This window comes from Hemitrygon akajei, chromosome 5 (assembly GCF_048418815.1).
Source record: "Hemitrygon akajei chromosome 5, sHemAka1.3, whole genome shotgun sequence".
Lineage (NCBI taxonomy): Eukaryota > Metazoa > Chordata > Chondrichthyes > Myliobatiformes > Dasyatidae > Hemitrygon > Hemitrygon akajei.
In genome coordinates, this window is record NC_133128.1 from 104,289,495 (window position 1) to 104,310,036 (window position 20,542).

Genomic DNA, 20,542 nt, shown 5'->3' on the forward strand with positions numbered 1-20,542 from the left:
TGCCTAAGTATACATGCTGTTATACATGCGATCACCACGTCATTGTGGAAGGGCTAGGTGAGATCGCTCGTGATCTACATGCCAACTTTTTGCAGAACAGAACTACTTCATTGAATTCAATAACTGGGTTGATAATTAAATAAATACTCCAATTCTAGCCCATGAGGCTTAAACATCAAATTGCAGAAATATTTTCCAATGTACACAAGGGTATATTTCAAGTACTTTTTCTCAGATATCTATAACCATGCTTTATTGAAGTAGTAAATTGGATTAGACATTGGCTTTGCAGGAGAAGCCAGACAGTGCTTGTTTCTCTGATTGGAGGCCTGTGACTAGTGTTGTGTTACAAGGATCAGTGCTGGGTCCGTTGTTGTTTGTCATCTGCATCGACGATCGGGATGATAATGTGGTAAACTGGATCAGCAGATTAGGGGTTTAGTGGACAGTGAGGAAGAATGTCAAAACTTGCAGCGGGATCTGGACCAGCTGGAAAAATGAGCTGATAAATGGCAGATGGAATTTAATGCAGACAAGTGTGAGGTGTTGCATTTCCATATGACCAACCAGGATAGGTCTTAAAAAGAGTGCAATAGATCAGAGGGATCTGGGAATATAGATCCATAATTCCTTGACAATAGTGTCACAGGTAGATAGGGTTAAAAAGAAAGCTTTTGGCACATTGGCCTTCATAAATAATGTATTGAGTACAGGAGTTGGGATGTTATGTTGAAGTTGTATAAGACGTTGGTGAGGCCTAATTTGGAGTGTTGTGTCCAATTTTGGTCATCTACCTACAGAAAGGATGTAAATAAGATTGAAAGAGTTCAGAGAAAATTTACACAGAACTTGACAAGTTGAGTAAAGGGAATGGTTGAATAGGTTGAGTCTTTATTCCCTAGAAGGTTGAAGATTGAGGGGAGATTTGATAGAAGTATACAATATTATGAAAGGCATGGATAGGTAAAGGCAAGCAGGCCTTTTCCACTGAGGCTCGGTGAGACTACAACTCAAGTTTATGCATCAAGGGTGAAAGGTGGTATGTTTAAGCGGAACGTGAGGGTGATGTGGATCGAGCTGCCAGCGCAAGTGGTATATTTGGGATTGATTTCAAAATTTAAGAAAAATTTGGATAGGTGCATAGATGAGAGGAGCATGTAAGGCTATTGTCCGGGTGCAGGTCAATTTGATTAGGCAGATTAATGGTTTGGCACAGACTAGATGGGATGAAGGATTTGTTTCTGTGCTGCAGTGATCTTCAAGGACTTTTTACCTTGCTATTTCATATTCTTGTTATCTATTTATATTTGCCTTTACAGTTTGCTGTCTTCTGTACTCTGGTTGATTTTTCTTTGATCCCGTTATAGTTACTATTCTATAGATCCGCTGAGTATGCCCGCAGAAAAATAATACTCAGGGTCGTATGTGGTGACTTACAGTATATGTACTCCGATAATAAAAAAAACTTTGAAATTTGAAGTTTTGACTTTATTGAGAAAAAAATACAGTAGGAACATGTTTGAACACTAACCTTTTTCCAGAAAGGACCACTTTTCCTTTTTTTCTATTGTTTTATAGAAAGTGTATAAGAAGATGTTAGGAAAGTTCATTAATAATTTTGCTGCTTTTCAGATGAAGTATATATACAGACTCAAGGCTTGATAGTTCAAATGGCTTCCACAAAATACATCAAAGAAAAATTGTGGACATGTGCACAGATAGTAATTTTTTTAAACAGCAAGTACAGGTTACCAAGTTGGAAGACAGGTTATGAAAATCATGGATCATTTCAGATCTGGTTACACGGCTTATACTTCAACATCAACCTATAGAACACATTGGTACTTAAGTTTCAGGTGAAACTTAATGTGTGTGCAAATTTCAAATAATATCCATAACAATTTAAAAACCTATCCATGCCTGCACAGTTTCAGGTGAAGCTCAATGTCTGTGCAAATTTCAAAATAGTATCCGTAATAATTTAGAAACCTACCCATGCTTGCACACCAATACAAAACAAAACAAACTGCCCACCAAAACCATGCTACAAGGCAATATGATATGTACAATTATGAATCTTGGCTAAGAGACCCTTCACAAAGACAAGAAGAATTTAAACACCATTTGTATAATACCACAGGAATTTATTTAATCACCTCAAACTGGCAGCTGGAAATGGACATCCACTTGGGCCTCCTTTGCCAATGACATGATTTCTGAAAGTTTTATAACCTGCAAGTAAAGACAATAATTTTTAAAAGGTTTTACCTTATACACAACTTTAGGTTATGCAAAACTTAAAAAAATCAGTTTTCAACAATGATCCTACAATGTACCAGAAAATTGTTAATTCATTTCAGAGCTCCTTTCTCTTACTTACATGCAACATGGGAGCTCATTCAGCCCACCCCAGCTGTTGAAGCACCACCTTGATTAATTACCCCAATTTAGTCCCTGTAACCTGTTTTCTCCATCTCGCTCACACATACCTTTCATTTCCACACCCACAGGGGCAATTTACAGTAACAAATTAACCTCCGAACCAGCATACCTCCATCACGTGGAAAGATATTGAAGGACACAGTGGAACCACACACAGTCACAAGGAGAATATGCAAACTAACACATACAACACTGAAGGTAAGGGTCACTAAATCTGTGAGGTAGCAGCATGAACTGCTGTACTGTGCCATCTGCTTTGTCATATGAAATAGAAACACAGAAATATAGAAAACCTACAGCACAATACAGGCCCTTCGGCCCACTAAGTTGTGCCAAACATGTCCCTACCTTAGAAATTACCAGGCCTCTATAGCCCTCTATTTTTCTAAGCTCCATGTATCTATCCAAAAGTCTCTTAAAAGACCCTATCATATCCGCCTCCACCGCCATTGCCGGCAGCCCATTCCACGCACTCACCACTCTCTGAGCAAAAAATTTATCCCTGACATCTCCTCTGTACTTACTCCCCAGCACCTCGAACCTGAGTCCTCTTGTGGCAACCATTTCAGCCCTGGGAAAAAGCCTCTGACTATCCACACGATCAATGCCTCTCATCATCTTATGCACCTTTATCAGGTCACCTCATCCTCCGTTGCTCCGAGGAGAAAAGGCCAAGTTTGCTCAACCTATTCTCATAAGGCACGCTCCCCAATCCAGGCAACATCCTTGTAAATCTCCTCTGCACCCTTTCTATGGCTTCCACACCCTTCCTGTAGTGAGGCGGTCAGAACTGAGCACAGTACTCCAAGTGGGATCTGACCACGGTCCTATATAGCTGCAACATTACCTCTCGGCTCCTAAATTCAATTCCACGATTGATGAAGGCCAATACACCGTACGCCTCCTTAACCACAGAGTCAACCTACGCAGCTGCTTTCAGCGTCCTATGGACTCGGACCCCAAGATCCCTCTGATCCTCCACACTGCTAAGAGTCTTACCACTAATACTATATTCTGCCGTCATACTTGACCTACCAAAATGAACCACTTCACACTTATCTGGGTTGAACTCCATCTGCCACTTCTCAGCCCAGTTTTGCATCCTATCAATGTCCCGCTGTAACCTCTGACAGCCCTCCACACTATCCACAACACCTCCAACCTTTGTGTCATCAGCAAACTTACTAACCCATCCCTCCACTTCCTCATCCAGCTCATTTATAAAAATCACGAAGAGAAGGGATCCCAGAACAGATCCCTCAGGCACACCACCGGTCTCCGAACTCCATGCAGAATATGACCTGTCTACAACCACCTTTTGTAGACCACAACACCCGCCTTCTGTGGGTAAACCAGTTCTGGATCCACAATGTCCCCTTGGATCCTATGCCTCCTTACTTTCTCAATAAGCCTTGCATGGGGTACCTTATCAAATGCCTTGCTGAAATCCTATACACTACATTTACTGCTCTTCCTTCATCAATGTGTTTAGTCACATCCTCAAAAAATTCAGTCAGGCCCTTTACAAAGCCATGCTGACTACTCTTAATCATACCTCTCCAAATGTTGATAAATCTTGCCTCTTAGGATCTTCTCCATCAACTTACCAACCACTGAAGTAAGACTCACTGGTATATAATTTCCTGGGCTATCTCTACTCCCTTTCTTGAATAAAGGAACAACATCTGCAACCCTCCAAATCCTCTGGAACCTCTCCCGTCCCCATTGATGATGCAAAGATCATCGCCAGAGGCTCAGTAATCCCTCCCTCGCCTCCCACAGTAGCCTGGGGTACATCTCATCCAGTCCTGGCTACTTATCCAACTTGATGCTTTCCAAAAGTTCCAGCACATCCTCTTTCTTAATATCTACATGCTCAAGATTTTCAGTCTGCTGCAAGTCATCACTACTATCACCAAGATCCTTTTCCACAGTGAATACTGAAGCAAAGTATTCATTAAGTAAATAATGCTGGGCTACATAAATCATAATTCTCCTGAATTCTGATGAACTTAAAAACAGACAGACTTTATGCTATACAAAGTTTGCTCTTTCAATGAAAGAAAATAAATTGGGAAATATAATATTTAAGTTAAAGCAAAAACCAAATGAAGAAATGGGTAAAGGAGAGGCAGTGATAAGATGGGGTAGGAATCACAAAGCTGCACAAGAGTTTACTTTAATTGGAAGTGCTCCTGGTGTTTACTTATAGCCAATATTAGAAAAGTTACTCTTCCCTGAGAATGGATATCCAGATTATGATATTAGTAGAACAGTGGGTAAGTTAAAAAAAAAATGCAGAATGTATCAGCTGTGGAATATTTTGGAAAAGAATCTGCTTTTTCCAAATTCAGTTCGTTATTAAGATACAAACAATGACTTGTTTCCCATCTCTTGCTTACCATTTTAACTGCTTCATCTAAGTCATCACAGCCTAGGATCTTGAGACTGCTGGCAGCAATCAGTGCTTTGGCATCATCAACTTGTGTACCTGTATGAAGGTAATAAACACTGAACAATTACCAAGCTTTTCCCTAAGGTATTTACATTTATGTTGAGCTTGTGTCAATTGAGCTTGTTGAGCTTGTGTCAATTTCAGTATGTCCCAAAGTGCTCTACTGTCAGCTAGGTACCTTTGTTAATAGTTCACTGAATGCAAATGTCATTGCTAAGTCAGATCAGTAACTGTCCCTGAAACTGAATGTCTTGTTAGGCCAATTCAGGGGGCAGTTGAATCAACAACATGCTACAAGTTTAGGGAGCACACAGGTCTGTATGGAAAAGCTTCTTTATAAGGACAACTGCTGTACTGTTTTGTTTAAACTAAAATCTGATCGTATCCCGGTTATCATCACTGATGCTTTTCACTCCATATTTAAATACAAACTTAAATTACCCATCTGCTATATAGAATTCAAATCTATGTTCTCAGATCTATAATATAGGCCACTACACAAAGTCCAATAGTTTAGCTACTCTACAGAATTCCATTGTAATTTTTTTTTATTTATTTAGAGATATAGCACAGAATATGACCTTCTGGCCCACTGAGCTGCACTGCACAGCAACCTATCAATTTTAACACTAGCCTAATCACAGGACAATTTACAATGGCCAATTAACCTACTACCTGGCATATCTTTGGATTGTGGGAGGAAACCCACATGTACATGGAATTGCTTATAGAGAATGCTGGAATTGAACTCCGAACTCTAATGCCCTGAGCTGTAATAGTGTTCATGCTACCATGATGCCCTACGGTAATGCAGAAACACAGCTTGTAGTGAGTGCATGTGACAAGACCAGGTGATTGATAGTAAGGAATTAAACTTTAAACAACAGGGAGGTGCAGTCAATTAAGCAAGTTTAACTGAGCATGAGGCAAAGCATGTGGGAATGCATTACAATGCTTCCCTTTAAAAGGTAAAGGAAAACATGTGTTTGTGAAGGTGAAACTCAGAAATAACATGTACAGGAAACCCTGGATGTCAAGGAATATCAAGGGTAAGATAAAGAGAAAACAGAAGGATATAGCAGCTTGAGAACTATAGATTAGGGTGGAGTTGGGGGTGTCAAAAATTTAAAAAGGGCAGGATGGCACTCAAAAAGGCAATTAGGAAGGCAAAGAGGAGTCATACAATATCAATGATGGACAAGGTTGAAGGACATCTGAAGTTTTATACTTATAAGGACAAAAGAATAATCTGGGAAAGGGTAGAGCATATTAATGGCAACAGGACTGATTTATATGTGGAATCAAATGATATAATATGTGCAGTTCTGGTTGCCCTATTACTGTAAGAACGTGGAAGCTTTGCAAAGGGGGTGGAAGAGGTTTACCAAGATGCTGCCTAGATTAGTAGATATGAGCTCTAAGGAGAGGTTGGACAAACAGGTTGTTTTCTGTGGTGCATCAAATGTTGAGAGGATATGTTAATAAAATTATGAGAGGCATAGATAGGGCAACTGGATATGCAGTCCTGATCACAAACACTACAGGAGGGATATGATAGCGCTGGATAGGATGCAGTGAAGATTCAACAGGATGTTGCTTGGGATGGAGCTTTTCACTTTATGAGAAGAGACTTTCCAGCATCTGCAGATTTCCTTGTGTTTGCAGGAAAGACTTGGTCTGTTTTCCCCGAAAAGGAACAGGGTCATGATTGAGATAAATATAATAATGAGGGATATATTGTAGGTAGGGTAGATTGCAGGAATATTTTCCCTGTATCAGAGGTAATATAAACTAAAGGTAAGGGGAAGAAATTCAGACAGGATCAAAGAGCCAGAATGACCACTAATTAGATATTGTGTATACATTAAAAGAAAGATGCAATTGTTCTAGAGAATGTTTAGAGAAGATTCATAAGGATGTTACCAAGACTGAAAAACTGCAGTTATGAAAAAAGTTTGGACAGGCTTGGTCTAATTTCCTTTGTACAGAGGAGGCCTAACAGGAGTACATAAAATTCTAGGATGCACAGATTTGCAGGAAGATTAGGGAAAAATTAGTAGAGTTGTTTAAGTGAGTGACTTCAACTTCCCCAATATAGACTGGGGTCTCCTTAGTACAAGAGGGTTAGATAGTGTAGAATTTGTTAGGTACATCCAAGATTTTCTTAAATCCATATGTGGGTTGCATTGGGAAAATGAACCTCACCAGGTTGCTGAACTTTCAGTGTGAGAAATTTAGAAAGCAATGATTACAACTCCTTAGTTTTAAGGAAACTATGAACAAGGAAATGTATGGACCTTGGAGGCAGGCAAATTAAGAGTCTAATTATTATGCAGGAGATAGAAAGAGTTAATTGGAATGGTACTTTTTGCCCACATATGACACATGAAGGGTATTTAAAGACCAAATGCAGAGAGTACAGTTATGTTAGAGTAAGACAGAAGAGCGAGAATCATAAAAATTAGGGAACCTTGGATGACAAGCAAGGTTGTGAATTTAGTCAAAAAGAATAAGGAAGCATATGGAAGATTCAGGAAACTAAAATAAACAGAGCCCCTTGAGGAATATAGGTGGTGGGATCCGTCGGTCTCGAGAGACCATGGATCTCTCATGGATCCTGCCTGGAGTTTCCAGGGCGCAGGCCTGGGCAGGATTGTATGGGAGACTGGCAGTTGCCCAAGCTGCAGGCCTTCCCCTCTCCACGCCACCGATGTTGTCCAAGGGAAGGGCACTAGGACCCATGCAGCTTGGCACTGGTGACGTCACAGAACAATGTGTTGTTAAGTGCTTTGCTCAAGGACACAAACACGCTGCCTCAGCTGAGGCTCGAACCAGTGACCTTCAGGTTACTAGTCTGATGCCTTGCCCACTAGGCCACATTGAGGAATATAAAGGACCTATAAAAGAACTAAGGAGGGTCAGGGGCCCATGGCAAGTAGGATTAAAGAAAATCTCAAGGCAATACAAACATATATCAAGTAGGGAGAGGGTTGGATCACTGAAGGATAAAGAATGTGCTTGGAGGAGGAAGAGGAGGATTTGAATGAGGACCTAAATGAGTACTTTACATTGTTATTCATCAAGGAAAAAGACAGGATAGAAAAATCAGTGTAGGGCACGTTAATATACTATGGCATTTTGAGATGAAAGAAGAAGTAGCATTGAGTCTCTTGAAAAATATTAAGGTGGTTGAGTCCCCAGGATCTGATAGGACATACCTCAGTTTATTGAAAGGCAAGAGATGAGATTGCCGAGGTCTTGAGCAAGATGTCAGTGTACTCTTTAGACACATGCAAGATCCTAAGGACTGGCAAGCAACTAATGTTGTTCCATTAATCAAGAAGGGAATAGGAACAATAGACCATGTAAGTCCTACATTAATAGTAGGGAAACTAATGACAATTCTTAGGGATAGGATTCATGAGCATTTTGAGAAGCATGGTATAATTTCAGAGAGCATGGCTTTGTGTGAGGCAGGTCAAATTACTTTGCTTTCATCAATCAAAGGTGATTGATGAAACTACAGCAGTGGTTGCAGCCTACTTCAAATTTTTGTAAGGCTTTTGACAAGGTTGCACATAGTTGGCTAGTCCAAAAGATGCATGGGATCCACGGTAATTTGGCTAACTGCATTAAGAATTATCTTGCCCACAGAAGACAGAAGTCAATAGGTCTTAATCTGGTTGGAAGTCTGTAACTAGTGGTGTCCTGCAGAAACCACAATCAACATGGATCAGAAATGACATTTCCTTTTCACTGACAATCAATACTGATGTACCTCAAGGATGTGTGCTCATCCCTCTACTCTACTCTCCCTACACCCACAACTGCAGAGCTCAAACGCCATCTATAAATTTGCCAAAGACATTCTATTGTTGGTAGAATTTCAGATGGTGATGAAGAGGTGTAGAGAGGCAAGATAGAACAATTGCACTCAACTTCAGGAAGATTGAGAAATTGATTGTGGACTTCAGGATGGAGAAGTCAAGGGAACACACTCCAGTCCTCATTGAAGAATGAAGTCCTCATTGAAGTCCTCAATGAGAAGTGTGAGTAAACAGTTTCAATTTCCTGGGTGTCAACATCTCTGAAGATCTACCCTGGGCCCAACATATTAATGCAATTACAAAGAAGGCACAACAGCAGCTATATTTTATTAGGAGTTTGAGTTTGTTTTTGATATTTATTGCTTATTTATTATTATTATTATTATTATTTCTTTCTCTTTGTATTTGTACTGTTTGTTGTCTTTGGGACACTGGTTGAATGCCAAGTTGGTAGGTCTTTCATTAATTCTGTTATGGTCATTATTAAGACCATAAGACCATAACATATAGGAGCAGAATTAGGCCATTTTGTCATTGAGTCTGCTGTGCCATTTCATCACAGATGAACCATTTCCCTCTCAGCCCCAATCTCCTACCTTTGCCCCATATCCCCCTGAAACACAGAATAATGAAGAATATATCAACATCCACATTAAATATACCTAATGAGTTAGCGTCCACAGACACCTGTGGCAACAAGTTCCACAGATTCACCACAAATTGGCTAAAGAAATTCCTCCTCATTCTCCTCCTCCTCAAAGAAATTCCTGACAAAAACATCGACAGTGCTTCTCCCTATAGATGCTGCTTGGCCTGCTGCGTTCCACCAGCATTTTGTATGTGTTGCTTGAATTTCCAGCATCTGTATATTTCCTCGTGTTTGCTTTCAATCACAGTATCATTTTTGTGAATCTCCTTTGAACCATCTCCAATGTTAACACATCCTTTCTTAGATAAGGGGCCTAAAACTGCTTACAGTACTCCAAGTGAGGCATCACCAGTGCCTTATAAAGCCTCAACATTACTTCCTTGGGGTTTATATTCTAGTCTTCTCGAAATGAATGCCAATATTTTATTTGCCTTGCACACCATCGACATAACCTGCAAATTAACCTTTAGGGAATCCTGCATGAGGATTCCCAAGTCCCTTTGTACCTCTGATGTTTGAATGTTCTCTCCACTTAGAAAGCAATCTATGCTTTTATTTCTTCTACCAAACTGTATGAACATACACTTGCTGACACTCTATTGTATCTGTCACTTCTTTACCCATTCTCCTAATCTGTCTAAGTCTTTCTGTAGCCTCCCTGCTTCCTCAAAACTATCTGTCCCTTCACCTATCTTTGCACTGTCTGCAAACTTGGCCACATAACTATCAATTCTGTCATCCAAATCATTGACATATAATGTAAAAAGCAGTCCAACACAGACACCTGTGGAACACCAGTAGTCATCAGCAGCCATAGGAAAAGACTACGTTTATTCTCACTCTTTGTCTCCTGCCATTCAGCCAATGCTCTGTACGTGCTAGTATCTTTCCTGTAATACCATCGGTTCTTAACTTGTTAGGCAGCCTCATGTGTAGTAACTTGATCTATAGACTTACTGTGTATACCCGGAAAAAATGAATCTCAGGCTGTATATGGTAACATATATGCACTTTGATAATAAATTTACTTTGAACTTTAAGAAGATTTGGTATATTATCAAAGTCACTCACAAATTCCTACAGATGTACCATGGGGAACATTCCAACTGTTTGCATCACTGCTTGGTGAAGAGAGGCCACAATAAAGCATCGGTAAAAGCTACAGCAAGTTGTAAACTCAGCCAGCTCCATCATGGGCACTATCCTTCCCAGCATCCAGGACAACTTCAAAAAGGTGGCATCTGTCATTAAGGATTCCCATCACCCAGAACATGCCCTCTTCTCATTGCTACCATCAAGGAGGTGGTACAGGAGCCCAAAGGCACACACTCAGTGTTTCATGAACAGCTTCTTACCCTCTGCCATCATATTTTTGGATGGACAACAAACCCATGAACTCTACCTGTTTTTCTCCTCTCTTTTTGCAATACTTATTTAATGAGCTTTTTATTTTACTTTATATATACTTATTGCAATTAATAGTTTTTTAAAATTATGTACTGCAGTGTACTCTGATTTTGAACCTCCGCTGCCTTGCAGCCATACCCACCTATGGGAAGGGCTTCAGGAATAAACCCCGAGGAAGAAATCTGGAGCCAGGGTCCCTAAGGCAGTTTGATATTGTTTACAACTTCACTCTGGTAACCTCTGCAATGACATTGATGCCAAACGGTATCGGTGCTTGCCATTCCCTTGGACTACATCAATGACGTGGAGAGGCTGAACCTGCTGCCTAGGAAACAGCCAGTTCTTCAAATCTTCCCACCCAAGCTTGAGCCCTGGAGAGGATGTATGATCCTCTGGGATCAATGGCTGCCTACTACTATGTACTGCTGCCACAAAACGATAAATTTTATGACATATGCCAGTGGTACTAAACCAGATTCTGATTCTGAATCCAACCGTGTGAGGTTTTGCACTTTGGGAGATCATATGTAATGGGACAGTGCACTGATAATGGCATGTCCTTAACAGTATTAATATACAGAGGGATTTGGGGTCCATGTCTATAGTTTCTTGAAAGTGGCCGTACAAGTTGACAAGATGGTAAAGAAGATGTATAAAAGAAAAGGCATACTTACCTTTATTAGTTGAGGCATTGAGACCAAGAATCAGGAAGTCACATTGCAGTTTTTTTTAAAAACACTTGTTAGGTTGCAACCAGAGCATTGCATTTAATTCTCGTCAGCTCATTAAAGGAAAGTTAGAACATAGAATCTATACCACCACCCATGAGCAAGTGTTCCACGGACCCACCACTGTGTGTAAAAACTACCTCTGACATCCCTTCTATACCTTCCCCCAATCACCTTAAAACTATGGCCCCTCATATTAACCATAAATACAATAATGTGATAAGTTTGGAGAGGGTGCAAATAGGTTTACCAGGATTTAGAGAGCATGTGCTTTAAGAGGCAGGACACACTTGAGTTGTGTTCTCTGGAAAAGGAGGCCAAGTGTAAATCTGAGAGAAGCTTATAAAATTATGAGATATTTAGTATTTTTCCTAGGTTCAAATGTTCACTATTAGAGAGCATGTATTTAAGTTGATGGGGTTGGGGTGGGTGAGTTCAAAGGAGATATGGAGACAATTTTCTTTACACAGAGAGTAGTGGGTATATGGAAGGCACTGCCAGGGTAGTGGTGGATGCAGATACAAGAAATGCATTTAAGAGTCTCTTAGTCAGACACATGAATATGCAGGGATCTGTACCATGTGCAGGTAGGAGGGGTTAGTTTATTTAGGAGCCATTAGCTAAATTAGTTGGCACAACATTGTTGACCAAAGGGACTGAGCCTGTGCTGTACTGTTCAATGTACTAAACAGGAAATCCCTCCTTCAGAAGAAAAGACATGGGTTTAAAGTAATAGAATGAATTGAAAAAAAAGGAAATTGTTTCAACTCCAAGGACAGCAAGGTTCTGGAAGTCGCCTCCTGAAAGGCTGTGGAAGGCAGAACCCCTATCCCATTTAAGCAGTACCTGGATGTTTAGCTGAGGAACTGTAACCTGTAGAACTACGCCATTGGAAGGTGGGTTTAGATTAAGCAATGTTTTAATGCCCTTGCATACTCTTCCTCAAGAATACCATCATAGGAACTCTTTCACCAGCATTAAGATAGACTGGGGTTTTGTTTAATACCTCAGCTGCTTCTAACAATGCAGCATTTTCTCAAAATGGTCAGAAGTCACAACTTTTGGACTCATGAAGCAAAATTCAAAGATGCTGGATTAGGAGAACTCCCAGTCAGTCCTGGGTCCTGTTGTTTGTCATTTATATTAATAATTCAGATAAAAATGATTATTGTTCACAGAGAACACCAAAATTAGTGGTGCAGTGGACAGGGAAAAATTTTGGCCTAGGTTACAATGGGTACATTGATGGAATGTGCTGCCTGGAGTGGTGGTGGAGGCAAATACACTAGAGGTGTTCAAGAGATCCTTACATGGGTACATAAATCTGCAGAAATGTCGACATTGTGGAGGCAGAAGGGATTAGTTTAGTTGGACATTTGATTACTAATTTAGTTCAGCACAACATTGCAGGCCGAAGGGCCTGTACTATCTATGTTTTAAACCAGGGAATTTGGCAGAGAAATAACAGTGCAAGGTGATGCATTTTTTGGAAGTTAAATAGAGAGAGGGCATTTACAGTAATAGTGAGACACTATGGACTGTTGATGAATAGGGAGATCTTGGGGTCCAAGTCCATAGTTCCCTGAAAATGGTTACAGAGATAACCAGAGTGAAGAAGGAAAATGGCATTATTGTCTTTATAGGGCAAGGCAAAGAATACAGATATTGGATGTTATGTCGCAACCTCACAAAAATGTTGGTTAGATTGCACTTTAAGTATTGTGTGCAGTTCTGCTCAAAACACTATAGGAAGAGTGCGATTGTGCTCAACAGCATGCAGAGGAGTTTCACCAGGATGTTGCCTGGATTGGAGGACTTCAGTTATGGGGAAAAGTAGATAGCCTGGGTTTGTTTGCCCTGCAATGGAAACTGAGGGGATGAACCAATGGACTTATATAAAATTATAATACGCAGAGAGGGTAAATCATCAGCATCTTGCTTCCTCATGATTAGTGGTGTCAAAACAAGAGGAGAGAAGTTTAAAGTGAGAGGAATGAGTTTTCAAGGTGATTAGAAAAGTAAGTTTTTTTATTTACATAGAGGGTTGATATTTTGAACTTAACTGTTAGAGGAGGTGCTAGAGCCAGATACAATCAGTACATTTCAGAGTAATTTAGACAGGCACTTAAAGAACCAAGTCTTACATGAATATAGTCATAACGTGGGCCAGTGGGATTAGGATAGATGGGCAAAAAGGGTTGGCATGAACGTTGTGAGCCAAAGGGTCTGTTTCTGTACTATAGAACTCATAACTCTAATTTTGTCAATTTACTGATTTACCAATGGAATTGTCAACCTGTGTAGCAATGTTATCGACAATAAATTAAAAGTATGAAGCAGATATTCCAAAGTCAAGTGCCTCTTTCAGCTATTGGAAACTATCATGCTCACCTTGTAATCTCACAACTATAGGGATCTTCAAATCCAAGTCTTCCACAGCTAGAATGATACCTTCAGCAATTATATCACAGCGCATGATGCCACCAAATATGTTTACCAGAATAGCGACTACCTAAAGAAAGAAGGGACCTTTATAAAGTAAAGATGCAAACACCCAAGTAATTAAAAAGTACTGTACTTCCTTGTTCATTGGTTATGATCCTTTTTATACACCATGTTTTAACAACATATACAGAGAACATATTTCTAAGTTGCATCTCAGCATTATATTTTTCCTGCTGAATATCATGTCTGGAAAGTGGATGTCTGTTGTCCAAGAGTACAAAAATTGTAATGTGAATGTAATGTAAAATTATCCCTATTAGCTCAGCCTGCAAGAAAAGTCATCAGTAGAGAGGTGATTGGGTCAATTTACTGAATTGCAAGTTGCAACTATTATTCACTACACTTAGTATCCCTGTTAATAAAGTAATCTAATATTCCATGATATCTAAACATTTCTAGCTTTAATTAGCAAACTGTTCTGTATAAAAACTTGGAGTTAATCATCCAAGATTGGATCCTTTTTGAGGAACTGGGAGGTATTATATTTACCTTTCCACACCTGAGAGAAACACTGCCATTGTGAATCAGCTACCTGTTGGCAAATTCCATTTCTACTAAATGAACAATCCACATGCAGAGGAAGTAGAAACATTATCTCCATTGTATTATAATCAATCATGCTCTTGGCCAGAACAAATGATTCCCATGGCTGTGTTCCAGGAAGTACTGCTTGAGTAACAGAAAATATCCTTCCTGTGCTGGATTTAACATTCCACATGAATATTCACCAACACTACTTCCTGTAAGCAAGTTCTTCGGCCATTGATGTTGTGCCAAACTTTCTACCTACTGTTCTTTGACATATTTATCTAGCTTCCCCTTCATATGCACAAACATAAAACATATCTTTCAAATATATGAACATTGTATTTCCCACTCTTTGTTTTAGCCACTTCCACATTCTAGTTCAAAGTTCAAAGTAAATTTATTATGGAAGTACACAGATATCACCATATACTACACTGAGATTAATTTTCTTGTAGGCATTCATAGTAAGTACAAAGAAACACAGAATCAGTGAAAAACCAATGAGTAAAATTCAATAAACTGTACAAATACAAAAAAGAAACAATAAATAAGTAAAAACTAGTGAAAACATGAGTTGTAGAGTCCTTAAAAGTGAGTTCATAAGTTGTAGAATTAGTTCAGTGCTAGGTTGAGTAAAGTTATCTCCCCTAGTTCAACAGCCTAATGACTGAAGGGTAACTGATAACTGTTCCTGAACCTCGTGGTATGAGTCCTGAGGCTCCTGTACCTTCTTCCTGATGGCAGCAGCAAGAAGTGAGCACAGCCTGGATGGAGAGAGTTCTTGATGATGGATGCTGCTTTCCTGCTACAAAGCTTCTTGTAAATGTGCTCAATGATGTGGAGAGCTTTACCTGTGATGGACTAGGCTATATCCACTACTTCTTGTAGGTTCCTCTGTTCAAGGGCATTGATGTTGTCATACCAGGCCATGATGCAACCAGTCAGGATACTCTCCCCAAAGTCTCTGGAGAACTGTCAAAGTTATAGATGAAATGCTGAATCTGCACAAACTTCTAAGGAAGTAGAGGCGCTGTTATGCCTTCTTTGTTATGCCACTTAAGTGCCACTTGTAGGACAGGCCCTCTGAAATGTTAACACCGAGGAATTTGTGCTTGATGACCTCCTCCTCCCCCTGATCCCCTAATGAGAACTGGTTCATGGACATCCACTTTCCTCCACCTATAGTCAGTAATCAACTATATGGTTTTACTGACATTGAGTAAGAGGTTGTGTCACTATTCAGCTAAATTCTCTATCTCCTTCCTATATGCTGGTTCGGCCTTTGATTTGTCCCATGCAGTGGTGTCATCAGCAAACTTAAATATGGCAATGAAGCTGTTCTTCACCTCCCAATCATAAGTATAAAGCAAGCAGAGTAGGGGACTAAGCTCACAGCCTTGTGGTTCACCTCTGCTGATGGTGATTGTTAATGGGATTATGTTACCAATCCAAACTGACTTTGATCTACAAGTGAGAAAATCGAGAATCCAAGCAACACACACAAAATGCTGGAGGTACTCAGCAAGTCAGGCAGCATTTATGGAAAAGAGTACAGTTGGCATTTCGGGCCCAGACCCTTCATCAGGTTGGAGAAAAAAAAGATTAAGAGTCAGAGTAACAAAGGGGGCGAGGGGAAGAAACTCAAGGTGATAGGTGGAACTGGGTGGGTGGGGGGGGGGGTGTTGGAGGGGAGAGGAGTAAAGTAAAATGCTGGGAAACTGATAGGAAGAGATACAGGATACAAGAGATAGGAAGAGAAGGGGGAATCTGATAGGAGGGTCAGAAGGACATGGAAGAAAGAAAAGGGGGAGGAGCACCAGATGAAGGTGATGGGCAGGTAAGGAAATAAGGTGAAAGAAGGAAATGGGAATGGAGAATAGTGAAGGTGGGGGTGGGCAATACCAGAAGTTTGACAAATCGATGTTCACACCATAAGGTAGGAGGCTACCCAGATGGAATATAATGTATTGCACCACCAACCCGAGTGTGACCTCATTGCAAGAGTAGAGGAGACCATGGACTAACATGTTGGAATGGGAATAGGAAGTGGAATTAAAATGGGTGGCCACTGGGAGATCCCATTTTTTCTAAAGGACAGAACATGGGTGTTCGGTGAAGCAGTCTCCCAATCTACATCGGGTCTCACTGATATACAGGAGGTCATACCAGGAGCACCGCATACAGTAGATGGTCCCAAAACACTCACAGGTGAAGTGTCGCCTCACATGGAAGGACTGTTAGGAGCCCTGAATTATAGTGAGGGAGGAGGTGGAGGGGCAGGTGTAGCACACGTTCTGTTAACAAGGGTAAGTGCCAGGAGGGGGATCAGTGAAGACGAATGGACAAGGGAGTTGCCTAGGAAGTGATCCCTGCGGTAAACAAGTGGGGGGAAGGGAAAGATGTGCTTGGTGGTGGAATACCGTTAGAAATGGTGAAAGTTACGGAAAACTTTGTGCTGGATGTGGAGGCTGCTGGAGTAGTAGGTGAGAACAAGAGAAATCATATCCCTGGTAGGGTGGCAGGAGCATGGAGTGAGGGCAGACGTGCGTGAAATGGAAGAACAGTTGAGGGCAGTGTTAATGCTGGAGGAAAGGAAGCCCTTTTCTTTGAAGGAGAAGGATATCTCCTTAGTTCTGGAATGAAAAGCCTCATCCTGAGAGCAGATGTAGCAGAGGAATTGAGAAGAGGGGATGGCATTTTTACAAGTAACTGGGTGGGAAGAGGTATAGCCCAAGTAGCTGTGAGAGTCAGTGCGTTTATAATAGAGATCAGTAGATAATCTATTTCCAGAGACAGAGATATCGAGAAAAGGGAGGGAGGTGTTAGAAATGGACCAAGTAAATTTGAGGGCAGGGTGGAAGTTGGAGGCAAAGTTGATGAAGTCGACGACCTCAGCAGGGGTTCAGGAAGCAGCATCTATTCAGTCATTAATGTAGCATAGGAAAAGTTGGGGAGTGATACCAGTCTAGGCATGGAACATAGATTGTTCCATGTAGCTGACAGCTGGGACCTCCTGCGAGTGCCCATGGCTACACCTTTTGTTTGAAGGAAGTGGGAGGAGTTGAAGGAGGAAGTATTGAGAGTGAGAACCAGTTTCGCCAGACAGAGGAGAGTGGTGATGGGGATTGAACATCCATAGTAAAAATAAGGTGATCGGGACCAGGGAACTTGAAATAATTGAAAAAAATCAAGAGCATGTGAAGTGTCATAGATGTAGATAGGAAGGGGCTGTATCAAGGGGGATAAAACTGAGTCAAGGTATGCAGATATAAGCTCACTGGGGCAGGAAAAAGCAGAAACAATGGGTCTACCAGTTGCACAAGGAGGTATTGAGGCCTAGGTCTCAGAGCTTATTGATTGTATGCACCTTCACTATCCAGATCATCCAGAGTTGAGCGAGGAGCCAGTGATGTGGCAACTGCTGTTGACCTGTTGTGACGGTAAGCAAGCTGGATTGGATCCAAGTCACTCCACAGGCAGGAGATGATGTGCTTCATCAATAATCTCTCAAAGCTCTTCATCACAGTGGATGTAAGTACTACTGAATGATCGTTATTGAGGCAAGTTATCACATTCTTCTTGGGCACTGGTATAACTGAAGCCCACATGAAGCAGTTCAGTACCTCAGATTGCTGAAGCAGGTTAAAGCTATTAGTGAACACTCCAGCCAGTTGAATGGTACAGGCCTTCAGTACTTGACCAGGTACCCATCTGAGCCAGACGCTTTCCATGGGTTCATTCTCCTGAAGGATGCTCTCACGTCGGCCTCAAAGACTGAGATCACTGGGTTATCAGGGGCTATGGAGTTTGTGAAGGTGCCTTCATGTTTTGTTGGTCAAAGTGAGCATAAAAGGCATTGAGATAATCTGGGCCGAAACCTTGTTACATACGCCGCTTGGTTTCACTTTGTAAGAGGTGTTAGCATTCAGCCCAGCCTAGCTCTCAAGCATCCTCCTGTGATTCAAGTTTGGTCTGGAATTGCCAGTTCACACATATTGGAGGTTGCACCTGGAACTCTTGTATTTTACTTAATCACCAGACCTGAATGCCACTGATTGGAACCTCAGCAGTTGCAAATCTCTTGGTTCATCTAGGGTTTCTTGTTGGGGAAATTCTGAAAGATTTGTGGGTGCATACTTGTCCATGACTGTCTTTATAAAGTCCATGAAAACTGGGGTATATCTGGTCAGATCCTCTGATGAGTCCTTGTACATGGCTCAGTCCACCAATCCCGCAGCCATTCCTCTGCCTCCTGCAACAATCTCTTTGTTGTCCTTACCTCTGGAGCCCTGCTCTTCACCGTCTGAATGGATGTACGTAGGAGAAGGATAGTTAGATCATCAGATTTCCTGAAATGCAGCCTAGGGATCAATCATGCAACTCATCATATTACAATATTCCTAAGAAGTTTCAGCTAAATTCCTTCTGTGCTTTACTGATAAATATCCAAATGCAGCTTCCTTCACAGGCAGCATGGTAGTGTAGCAGTCAGCGTAATACTTTACAGCACCAACAAATGGCTTTCATTTCCAACCACTGTCTGTAAGAAGTTTATGGGGCTCTAGATAGGGGTTGTCCCATTGAGGCAGGAAAAGAATGGTAGGGTGAAGGAACCATGGTTGACCAAAGTAATGGATCAGACAGGGCTCTAGAGGGTTACAAGGTAGCCAGGAAGGAGCTGAAGAATGAGAGTTAGAAGGGAGCATGAGAAAGCCTTGTCAAGTAGGCTTAAGGAAAACCACAAAGTGCTCTATACCTATGTGAATTACAGGAGCACTTCATTATTTTTTACAAAACTGCAATCAGAATTAAATTAACAGGCTCAGCTCAGTGATGCAAGAAAAATACACCTCTATGTACCTACTGCCCTTAAAAATGCTTTACAGTCCTGCTTATGGAAATGCACTTTAACAGATGCAGAAGAACTTGGATCCTTCCTTAATAGTTATCTTACACAGCTGTCAGAACAAGAGCAAACAGCAATGCATTTCAACACAAAAAGGAACTGAAAAGATAAATGCATCTTTTCACTATGTGTAATTTTATGTATCAATTCTATCAAACTGATTAACAGTAGTAGCTGAGATTGACTGGTATTCAGGAGAAACACAGAAGCCCATTAACAATACAACTTAGAACCATAGAACACTACAGGCCCTTCAGCCCTCCATGATGTGCCGACCAATATAATCCTTAAAAAAAGTACTAAACCCACACTACCCCATAACCCTCCATTTTTCTTTCATCCATGTGCCTGTCCAAGAGGCTCTTAAATACCCCTAATGTTTTAGCCTCCACCACTATCCCTGGCAAGTCATTACAGGCGCTCACAACCATCTGTGTAAAAAACTTACCTCTGACGTCTCCCCTAAACTTCCCTCACTTAATTTTGTACATATGCCCTCTGGTGTTTGCTATTGGTGCCCTGTGAAACAGGTGCTGACTATCCACCCTATCTATGCCTCTCATAATCTTGTAGAACTCTATCAAGTCCCCTCTCATTCTTCTACGCTCAAGAGAAAAGTCCCAGCTCTGCTAACCTTGCTTCAAATGACTGGTTCTCCAAACCAGGCAACATCCTGGTAAATCTCCTCTGCACCCTCTCCATAGCTTCCACATCCTTCCTATAATGAGGTGACCAGAATTGAACACAAAACTCTAAGTGCGGTCTCACCAGAGATTTGTAGAGTTGCAACTTAATGGCCTAATTTCTTCTGAGAAGTAATAAAATTGAGAAAAGGAACAGGATTTATAACATAAACAAAATATAAGCAGTCAGAAAGTTGTGCTTTCATTCAAAGTGAACAATTATTTTCATGAAAAGGACATAATCTACAGAAAAATGTCCAAACAGATTAATTGGTGTCACATCAAGGAACACTTCCTCATGCACAGACCTGCTTAAGCACGTGATCACTGTTTGTACCATCACACAGCTCCTAAATGTCAGAAAATGTCCTTGTCAATCTCCATATATCCATTCAGGATACGAACAAAATAT

At 40.9% G+C, this 20,542-nt stretch overlaps 1 protein-coding gene across 4 annotated transcripts in view; it reads right to left on the bottom strand.

Moving 5' to 3' along the window:
• Positions 1 to 1,473: 1,473 nt before the first annotated feature.
• LOC140728039 (succinate--CoA ligase [ADP-forming] subunit beta, mitochondrial-like) overlaps positions 1,474 to 20,542 on the bottom strand; it is a 188,975-nt gene continuing 169,906 nt past the window's right edge. For all 4 annotated transcript variants that reach the window (XM_073046161.1, XM_073046162.1, XM_073046160.1 and 1 more), the window contains 3 exons: positions 13,900 to 14,020; positions 4,845 to 4,933; positions 1,474 to 2,232 (listed from right to left, as the gene is read on the bottom strand). In XM_073046161.1, coding sequence (XP_072902262.1) covers positions 2,158 to 2,232; positions 4,845 to 4,933; positions 13,900 to 14,020 — 285 coding nt within the window. In that variant the 3' untranslated portion in view covers positions 1,474 to 2,157. The remainder of the gene's footprint in view (positions 2,233 to 4,844; positions 4,934 to 13,899; positions 14,021 to 20,542) is intronic.